Genomic DNA, 10,980 nt, shown 5'->3' with positions numbered 1-10,980 from the left:
GATGTGCTGTTCTAATCGGTTTTGCATAATCTTCAGTAGAATCTTGCTTGCATGTGAAATCAATGACACTGTTCTGTAGTTTCCACACTCAGTTGGGTCACCTTTCTTTGGAATGGGAACAAATATAGATCCCTTCCAGTCAGTTGGCCAAGTGGTTATTCTCCAGATTTCTTGGCACAACTTGGTGAGCACTCCATCCATTAGTGTATGTTATTTTTTTTGATGTTTAGGCTACACCTATTAGTACATTTCTACCAAAATGTGTTGGCATGCATAACAGTAACACTAGAATTTCATATTCCTGCACAGTAGTAGCATTTTTTTGTTTGATCTTTGGGGTAAAATTTGTATATGATAAAATGTGGCATTAGAACATTTTTCCTTAATTCTTTAATAAATTTAAATTGAACATTTTCATCATTCCAGAGGGACTCTGCCCACTCGTAGTTTCTCCATTTCCCTCCCCCTCTTTCCTGATGTTGAGTACCACCAAGTCAGAGCTGACGCATAATTGACCACCAGTGGGTTTTCAGAGGCAGTAGATCGCATGGGAGGAGAGTGTCTTTCTCCCACAGAGCAGCTGGTAGATTTGAATCGTGCCCCTTTAGGTTGATATCATGATTCCTTACCACTAGACCACCAGAGCTCCTTTAGAACTGTCACTCCTGCTTTGTATCATAACAAACCTAGTGGGTGTAAGCACAGAAGTTCCACAGCCCCCTTCAGAGCTGATCCCTATTGTTGTAGAGGCTCAGAGACTTAGGGGGCTCCCCAGAGCATTTCATTGAAACTTTGGAGCCAGCTATGTGCTCCCTCACAAATAGCCATATATGTATCACCCTTCCCACTGCAGGACTATCCTGAATTAATCTGAGTGTTTACAGGTGAAACTCTGGAAGAAGCTGTCCGGCGAGAAGTTGCAGAAGAGGTGGGATTGGAGGTGGAAAGACTGCAGTATTCTGCGTCCCAGCACTGGCCCTTTCCCAATAGTTCACTCATGATTGCTTGTCATGCAACTGTGAAACCAGGGCAGACAGAGGTAAATTCTTATACTTCCTTTATACTATGACATTTCCTTTGCTTAATCTGTTCTCATAGGAGTAGTTTAGAAGAGACAGTGAGACTGGCTCAGGATAGGTCAGAGTTCTGAACAAGAACATAACGTTGCTGTGATTCTCAGGTGACTCGACAGCACATAATCTGTTCTGCTAGCCAGCTGGTTCTTGTCTAGCTCAGCACTGTCTCACTCATTCACTAGATTACACAAAACTGTAAAGTGTATGATTTTTACTCTCAAGGAATTTGCAGTCTAGTAAAGGAAAAACGAGGGAGCTCTAGTGGTTTAGTGGTAAGAAATTGCACTGCCAAGCAGAAGTAAGCAATTTGAATCCACCAGCTGCTCCACAGGAAAATGATGGGCATATCCTCTGGTGCTGTTTGTTTTGTTGTTGTTTGCCATCAAGTCAGAACTGACCCGTAGTGATCCTCCAGAGGGTTTTCAGAGGCAGCAAATCGCACAGCAGGGTATTGCCCATCCTCCTATGTCAGAGCAGCTGTTGGATTTGAACCAGTTGCTTTTGGAATTGCAGCACAGCTTCTTACCACCAGGCAAGAAGTGGTTCAGTTCCTACTCAGGTATATAACAACAAAGGACATAAATAAATAATCACTACTGAGTTGGCCAATATGACCAGACTTCCCCCTTGTACATATCTCAGTTTATGAGACCATTCATCTTTCATTATCAGGATTTAACAGAGTGTCATGCATATACTTGTTGTTTTTATATACCATCAAGTAATACTCAAAGCTGACCCTCCAGCAGGTTTTTGGAAGTAGTAAATCCCGTGGGAGGAGATTATCCATTTTTCCCCCCACAGAACAGCTAGTGTAGTTAAACAGGGTACCTTTGGGTTAGTAATGCAACTCCTTGCCACTTAGCCACAAGAGCAGAGCATCCTTTGTATATAATTATTGTTGTTATGCCATTGATTTGAGTACGACTCATAGTGACCATATGAACAATAGATCTGAACCCTGTCCTCTCCTGTGTCATCCTTACATTCTTTGGCATATGTGAGCCCATTGCTGCAGTCACTGTGTCAGTTAATTTTGTTGAGGCTCTTCCTGTCTTTCATTATCCCTCCACCTTTCCAAGCATGATGTCCTTCTCCAAGGAATAGTCTCTTCTAGCAATTTTCCCAAAGCATGTGAGATGAAGCTTCCTTATATTTGCTTCCAAGGGGCTCTCTGACTGAACTTTCTCCTAGACGTATCTGTTTGTTCTCTTGGCAGCCCATGGGATATTTCGTAATCTCCAACACTGCAGTTGAAAGGCATCAGTTCTTCTGTCATCATTATCCAGCTCTTAGATGCATAATAAGTGATTGAAAAGACCATAACCTGAATCAGGTGCACCTTAATCCTCAAACCGACATTATCGTTCCTTGGTAAATTTTTCTCTGACTGCAGACTGCTATGTGTTGCATATACTAGAAGGTCTGCAGTAGTCAGCTATTCTATAGGTTCTATTCCTTGAATTCAACCAACTACTAATAAAAAGATATTTGGGGGCTGAGAGACATAAAGTGCTATTTAAAAACATTAAGAGCCATTGTTCATAGAATCGCTGTGATAGTTGACAGCCCATAACAGTAATGAAACTTGAATGATTTACAGTATACAAGAATGTATGCAGTCGTATGTAAATACTGCATCATTATATAAAAGGGACTTGAGCATTTGTGGGTTTTTTGATCTTCAGTGATCCTAGAATGAATCCTCTTTGAATACTGAGGTTCAACAATATAGCAAATTTGATGATTGATTTAAAGTTTGGCCTTATTGCTCAAGTCAGTCAGGATGTTGGAGATGAATGATGAAAAATCATAGGAATTTCTGGTTGATCTAGGTGGACTTAGATTTGTCTTACCAATTCTCACTTGCTTTTTTGTTCTTTTTCCTTTAAAAAAAATCTCACTTGCTTTTCTGCGGCATTCCTGAGAGAGGTTCAAAATCTGCCTACTGGGCCCTTCAGTTTCTGTAGGAATTCTCTCTCATCAGTCTCTGCTTCCTGGGATGCAACTTGTATTACTTTACTTCTTGCAAAGAAGATATTGTCATTAGTCCTTTGCGTTTAAAAAAGAGCAGTGTTTGTACATTCTTTATTAAAAGCTATACCATCAATAGAAGCACAAATAGTAAATATAGTCATAATTTATCCTTCAATGACAATCACTCTTTCTGAATATTTTAATGTATTTTACCTTTAAAATCTTGTAATTGTTTTTCCTTTCTCTTTTTTCTTGTTGTGTACCATTGAATTGCATGTGACTGGCACAGGAGGAGATTGCCCCTCCTTCTCCAGCAGACCATCTGGTGGATTCGAACCACATGCCTTTGGGATTTCAGCATAGTTTCTTGCCACTAGGCCACCAGGGCTCCCTTAAAATTTTTTAATATTTAACTCTCAATTGTTATGTCTCTTTTGCTCCTGGGAAAGTTCTAAGACTGATTTTCTCCTCACCAGTGGACCCTAGGTTCTGGAACCTTTTCATTGTTGTGTTTGGGTTTTTTGTTTTTTGCATTTGGCCATAATAGTCTAACTTTGGTAGCTTCTAACTTAACATCCTGTTCTTTTTATCTTTGAGATCCAGGTAAATTCTAGAGAACTGGAGGCAGCTTCCTGGTTCAGTCATGATGAAGTGGCCACAGCCCTGAGGAGAAAAGGACCATACTCCCAACAAAAGGATGGATCCTTCCCATTCTGGCTGCCTCCCAGGTTAGCCATTGCTCACCGGTTGATTAAGGAGTGGTTGGAAAACCATAAATGTTCTTCTCTGCCTGCTTAGTGCAGGTCAAACCACCATCTCTCCAAGTATCTCTGAGAGGCATCCTGGAGAGTAATTGATAAGGGGAGGTGACAAAGGCCACTTCCAGGCCAGTCTCACAAGACAGAGCAGAAGATTAATCCACCATGAGACACTCCTCAAAAATTGTCAGGTGAGAAGAAAAACTGATTAGATGTCAGCTGTCAAAATGAATGGAAGGCTGCCCTTTCTACGAAGATGGCGCCAGAAGAGAAGAAGGAAGCCCCTGCCCTTCCGAAATCTGGAGCCAAAGCAAAAGTATTAAAGGCCAAGAAGGCAGTCCTGAAGGGCATCCACAAGTAAAAAAAAAAATTTGCACATTACCCGCCTTTTGGCAGTCTAAGACGCTGAGACTCTGAAGGCACCCCAAATACCCCCGAAGAGTGCCTACAGGAGAAACAAGCTTGACCACTATGCCATCATCACATTTCCCCTGACCAGAGTCAGCTATGAAAAAGATAGAAGATAACAACACACTTGTGTTCATTGTGGATGTCAAGGCCAACAAGCACCAAATTAAACAAGCTGTAAAGAAGCTCTATGACATTGATGTGGCCAAGGTCAACACTTTGATTAGGTCTGATGGAGAGAAGAAGTCCTATGTTCGACTTGCTCCTGATTATGATGCTTTGGATGTGGCCAACAAAATTGGGATCATCTAAATTAGCTGGCTAAATATAAATTTTTCTGACAAAAAAACCCTCCCAAAACCCACCAATGGAAGTCTTTAATTTGTATATAGGTCTTTGTATACTCATTGTCTTCTTAGACCTTGGAAGGAAATATCTTGTAATACTAACTGCCAAAATGTGCCTGGTATGATTTTCTTTAAAACTTTTTATTTTATTGTTTAAATTGCATAATAAATCTCAGGTGAACAGTAAGTTACTTCATACTTTATAGAATTAGAATAATACAGCATAGCATTTTTTAAATTCTTGTACTGGGAATTACCTAGTACATGATAGTAAAATAACTATGATATTTTAAGTCATTTGAAAGGAATTGGGCACAGGGTCAAAATCTTCTTCGGCATTGAGCCATATGCAATGAGTTCTGGGGAGGTAGTCAAATCGAGGCAGGGCATAAGATAATAAATTTTTGTTGTTTTCAGCTCTGTTGTCTTCTGTGGCTTCGTTTTTGCACCAGAGAAAAGACCATTACTTCGCCATGCTTATTTCCTATATGGAATGGTTACTGCCATTTGCACACTCAGTAGTTATAGATGGACTTCAGCTGTAAGACAAATATTCATGAGAGTGAAATAAAAGGCCCATTTTTTTCTTGAATCCACCAGATGTTCTGCTGGAGAAGGAGGAATAATTTCCTCCTGTACCAGTCAGATCCGATTTGACGATATCACACAAAAATAAATAAAATTAAAAAAAGAAGGCCCATTTTCCAAATCATCTAAAGGAAAGAATTTAATAGTTCCATTTTGTGAGCTTTATGGGGTGAACTAAATTTAAAAACCCTCATCATTTGTATATACCATTCTATACCTAGTCATAATGGAGATGAATTTATTGGGGGAAATAAAATACATTTCTACACCTTTATTCAGATGTGTTTTTCCATCCTTTCAAGAAAGGAAATTGCAGAAAGTGATAATTTAAGGTGCATCTCTTTTTTTATGTGGCAGTTGTTTGACTCCACTTTCAGAGTCTGTGAAAAGACTAATGTAATGTGAGGAAGAAATAATCTTCAAGTTTTCATCTAAAAAATGATGAAAAATTGGAGAATATGCAGATAATTTCAGGTACAATTGTTAAAAAAATGCAAGAGTACAGAATTCAGAAACCCCAAGAGCATTCACACATCAGTCTTCACAGGACTACCCAAAAGGGATTCTGGAACTGGAAAAATTGGGGCAGTCTTTATCTCAAAGGGTCATTGCTCTCTGTTGCCAGAAAACCATCAGTGTTTTGGGGAAACCAGAATTCCTTGCATCAGGAGATATTGCATGGAACTTGACTGTCCTGTTAGATTGGCAGCCTGCCCTCATGCGTAGGCTGACCCTATGGGGAGAAGGGAAAGGTACACTCGAAAGTGGCGTCCTGAGATTTCTTCATATCTAGCAATTAGAAGAAAACAGTTCAGGGTCCATGTATTCCCCTCTTCCAGTCTTTCCAACTCTAAATGGGTGTGTTTGTGAGTACATGTGTACACACCCCAGTCTGAAAACACCAATGAAAAGGAGAGTGTGCAGGGTTCCTGGTTGTGAGTTTCTCAAACTCAGTGTGGAGTAACTGTTTACTTTTTGATTCGTATTTTCTTGGAAGAGTGGCTAATAGGAAAAGCCACACTATTGAACTTTGTCTCCCCTGGAGTCAGGAGCAGGAGGAGGGTTTTGCGTTTGAATTCCAAGAATATCTGCAAGCTGGGACAGAAGAGGGTAGGGTGGGGATGTAGATACTGATTAAAAGAGCAGAGCATTCAGATAAAGGAGACTTTGGTACAGGGATTACCTGGCTCGAAAGTATCTATGTGGCAATAAGTTAGGAAGGTCCTATGGACAAGAACACAGCTGCATCCATGAAGCAGAACAGCAAAAACAAGTAAAACTTTACAAGCAAAGGTATTTGCCACCAGAGTGCGCCTGAGTCAACATTAAGTAAGCCCTGGTCACTGCAGTGGAAAAGAAACCTATTGATTCATGTCTACCTCCCCTTAGTGAAAATAACCTTACTGTACCGTGAGTATCTTGTGAGGAAACCTTTTTCTGATCATCTAGTGTATTTGAAATGTAAGATCAAATAAATAATAAAGATATATTTAAAATTCTTTAAAATACTGCCCTATGTGATTAAAGTCTATTTTCATGAGCTGTTTTTGTTAAATTAGCATGTAACACTTTTAGGCTCAAGTCAGTCAGCCCCTGTGAAAATAAGACGAAGAGCTGGAAGGGGCATGGAATGCTTAGTTTCTACTAGTATGAGCTGTTGTTGTTAGTTGCCAACAACTCATATCAATCTCAAACAGTGAGCCCTGGCCTATCTGGCGCCATCCTCACAATTTCTGCTGTGAGAAGGTCACTATTCAATCCATCTGGTTGGGATATGTTTTTGTTGTTGCTGTTGTACACCATTGAGTTAGAACTGATTCATAACTGACCCTCTCAAGGGTTTTCAGTATGAGAGGAGATTGCCCATCTTTTCCGCATGAAGCAGCTGGTGGATTCAAACCACATGCTCTTGGGTTGGCAGCACAACTCCTCAACACTAAGCCACTAGAAGTTGGGATATAGCAACTACTATTACCATTCTTCTGATTCCTTCTTCATCTCTAGAGAGGGAACATGATGGAATTATTTCTAATGTTTTTGCTTTCATATGGCAAGATATAGTGAGAACATCCCTTTGCTGTTGTTAGGTGCCATCGAGTCACTTGCAACTCAGTGACCCTATGTACATGCAACAGCACTAAACCCTGCTCTGTCCTGTGCCAATCACACTGTCTCCGACACACCCATCCCGATTACCCCAGTCACTGAAATCAATCCACCACATAGAGAGGTTTCCTCTCCTGCGCTGTCCCTCCACCCTCCCAAGCATAATGTCCCTCTCTAAGGACCAGCCCCTTCTTACAACATGTCCAAAGTACAGCTATGAATTGGTTCTGATGCAATATAAAGGAAAGAGAGAGAGACTAGTTCCCATGGGGTCCTGGTAGCACAGAGTTTAACATACAGAGCTGCTCCTGTCACTAAGATTCTCAGATTTTTTTGTGAGGTCAGACATTTACTCTGTTTACCTGCACTGCTTATTTTTACTTATTTCCCTGCTTTCTACTTACAGTTGATGTAAATGTGATCTTACAAGTATTTTTTTAATTATTAATTTTAATGAATGTTTTACAGAGACTTTGAATTTCCATTCATTCATTGTTGCGTTTTTCTCCCTGCCCACACCTCCCACCCAATTCACTCTTCTCTTTGAAAAGTAAAAAAAAACAAAACCATTCTTTCATTGTTATACAATCCCTCCCTCCCAGGGCCGCTCCACTATGCAGCCTTCATTCTGGATTCCTGTCATGATAATAATACCTAATCATATATCACTTTTAAACAGTTCCTCATCTGCTTCAGTGCAGTATACATTATTTATTCCTTCTCTCTGTCTCCCCGCAACCCCAATGTCAGTCCCATTTTTCAACAGTGACACTATGCAGTATTTGTCCTTTTGTGACTGAGATATTTCACTCAGCATAATATCCTCCAGGGTCACCCATTTTGTATAATAATTCATGAGTTCTTTGTATTTCAATGCAGTATAATCTTCCATTGTGTGAATATACCTCAGCTTCTTTATCCATTGGTTTGTTGATGGGCACTTGGTTTGTTTCCAACCCTTTGCTATTGTGAACAAAGCTGCAATAAACATGGGTGTGTATATATCTGCTTGGGTGGCATTTATGGTTTCTTTAGAGTATATTCCCAGTAGTGGAATTGCTGGGTCAAATGGTATTTCTATGCAGTTTTTTTGAGAAAGTGCCATACAGCCTTCCATACCATTTTACACTCCCACCAACAGTGAATAAGGGTTCCAGTTTCTCCGCAACCTTGCCGGCATTTGATGTTTGCTGATCTGTTAAATTTTGCTCTTCTTACTGGGGTGAGATCATATCTCATAGTTGTTTTGATTTGCATCTCTCTTAGAGCTAAGGATTTTGAACATTTCTTCATGTGTGTGTTTGCCATCTGAATGCCTTTTTGGTGGTCTATTCATATCCTGTGCCCATTTTTCAATTGGATTGTTGATCTTTATCTTGTTGTGGTGCTCGAGTATTTTATAAATTCTAGATAAAAGTCCCTATATGACATGTCATTACCAAATTTTTTTTTTCGCAGTCTGTGGTTTCCCTTTTTACCCTGTTGGATACCAATTCCATTCTCTAGTAAGATGGAAAAGGCAATCTCCAATTTCATTTGGAATGGAAAGAGGCCCCTAATAAGCAAAGCACTCCTTAAAAAGAGAAACAAGGCAGGAGGCATCTCACTCCCTGATTTCAAATCCTACGGTGGTGGTCAAGACAAAGTGTTACTGGTACAATGACAGACACATAGATCAATGGAATAGAATTGAGAATCCAATGATCAGCCCATCTACCTATGGTCAACTGATTTTTGACAAGGAGATGAAATCAGTTAAGTGGGAAAATAAAAGCCTTTTTAACAAATGATGCAGCAAAATTGGAAAAGTATCTGTAGAAAATTCAAGCAAGATCCACACCTCACTCCATACACAAAAACCAACTCAAAATGGATCATGGACCTAGGACTAAAACCAAGGACTATAAACTTCATTAAAGAAAAGCTTGAAAGAACTCTAGAAGTCTTAATCCACAACATAAACAGTCTTCCAAGCATCCTGAAAAATCTACAACCAGGAGAGGATAAAATAAATGAACGGGACCTTCTAAGAGATTCCTATGCACATACAAGTATTTTTTAAATGAGCCCTCATATAGAGGCTTGAGTGGACTAAGAAAAAGTAGCCAGTAAAAACTTGATGGATCTCAACGGTCTGATCTGGAATCCATCATTTGGATACAGCCAGACCTGGAAGTATTTGATTCCACTGTATCTGAGTCACCATGAATCAGGCCAATTCAAAGGCTAATAATATCTAAAAACATCATTACAAAGATTCTGCTACACTTACTTCAATTATTCTTTTTTCCTTTAAATACTTTAAAGCAAATAATAATTATACAAATTTACCCCTACATAATTATGAATCTCTAAATGAGTATTTTTCTTACATCAGTCCAATTCATTATTACACATAACATTTTGTACATTATTCACATTTTCTTTACTGTTTCAAAAATTCTTATATAGTTGGTTGTTCAAACCAGAATACAAAGTCTCCCTATTAATTTGTTTGTAGTGTAGTTTTTTTTTTTTTAAAAAAAGAAGAATACCATGGATGTAAATGGGAAAAGCTGGGTCAGTTGTTCCATAGTATGTTTTACATCCTCGATCTGTCTGTTCTTCTTGGTATCAAGAGGCTCACCTTCCTGGCAAGAATATTTCTTAAGAAACCAATACTATGTATTGTATCTTAAAAAAAAAAACCCAACAACAACCAACCACAAATGCACTGATGTGGCACCATTTCCATCAGGGATCCAGTGCTGTGAACCTTAGTGGGAAGAGGCTGGCTCATTGTTCGCTCTCCGAGCACCTGGCTGATTGGGACCATCAACCAACCAGTCAGCAACCCAACACATAACTCTATGCCAACAAAGTTCACCTTAGTGGAGTTGGAGTATCTGGTTTACCCACTTTTTTGCATTAACCTGAGTTCTTACATGTTAATATTCTCCAACACTTCCTTATCTAATTCTATAATAAATTTTTTAAAAAATTAGAAAAGGGCTGACAAGTTAGGATTTTCTAAATCCTTCCATAATCAGTGAAAATTTTCTGTAACTGTTGATTTCAAACCAGAAAGGAGAGGTAAAAACTTTATTTTTTTAGATCTCTAAATTTTCAGAACAAGAAGTCAATTTCCTAGTTACCTATAATGATGACCAATGCATTTTTTTTCACTGTATTTTTTCCCTCTGAGTGTCTCTTCTGTTACTTCTTGTGCATCATTATGAATTCAAGGACTTTTAAATACTTTGTCTTCTTCAAATCACTGTGATGATTCTTTACAATGTTCATGTTGTGCTATCTTGGAAAAATAATTTTTTTTTTAAATTTTGTGTGTGTGTACCGTCAAATCAGATCTGACTGGTACAGGAGATTGCCCCTCCTTCTCCAGCAGAGCATCTGGTGGATTTGAACTGTGTACCTCTGGAATTGCAGTGCAACTTCTTGCCACTAGGCCACCAGAGCTCCCTTGAAAAATCATCTTTTAAAAAATTATATTTCCTAACTCTTTTTCTTGGAAGAGATCTATATTTGTTCCCATTCCAAAGAAGGGTGATCCAATGGAGTGTGGAAACTATAGAACAATATCATTGATTTCACATACCAGCAAGATTCTACTGAAGATTATCCAAAAACAACTGGAACAGCACATAAGCAGAGAACTGCCAGAAGTCCAGGCTGGGTTTATAAGGGGTGTGGTACTAGGGATATCGTAGCTGATGTTAGATG

The 10,980-nt window shown here is 39.2% G+C and overlaps 1 protein-coding gene across 2 annotated transcripts in view; it reads left to right on the top strand.

Annotated features, from left to right (window-relative positions):
• Positions 1 to 3,851, top strand: part of NUDT13 (nudix (nucleoside diphosphate linked moiety X)-type motif 13) — a 28,405-nt gene extending 24,554 nt beyond the window's left edge. Inside the window, exons 7-8 of one of the 2 annotated variants that reach the window (XM_006887545.1) lie at positions 885 to 1,039; positions 3,651 to 3,851. In XM_006887545.1, the coding sequence (XP_006887607.1) occupies positions 885 to 1,039; positions 3,651 to 3,851 (356 nt within the window). The remainder of the gene's footprint in view (positions 1 to 884; positions 1,040 to 3,650) is intronic. The other variant, XM_006887546.1, reaches the window with a different exon arrangement.
• The last annotated feature ends 7,129 nt before the right edge of the window (positions 3,852 to 10,980 follow it).

This window comes from Elephantulus edwardii, unplaced genomic scaffold (assembly GCF_000299155.1).
Source record: "Elephantulus edwardii isolate Elephantulus edwardi_28Jun2011 unplaced genomic scaffold, EleEdw1.0 scaffold00058, whole genome shotgun sequence".
Lineage (NCBI taxonomy): Eukaryota > Metazoa > Chordata > Mammalia > Macroscelidea > Macroscelididae > Elephantulus > Elephantulus edwardii.
This window is presented reverse-complemented; position numbering and strand designations above follow the sequence as displayed.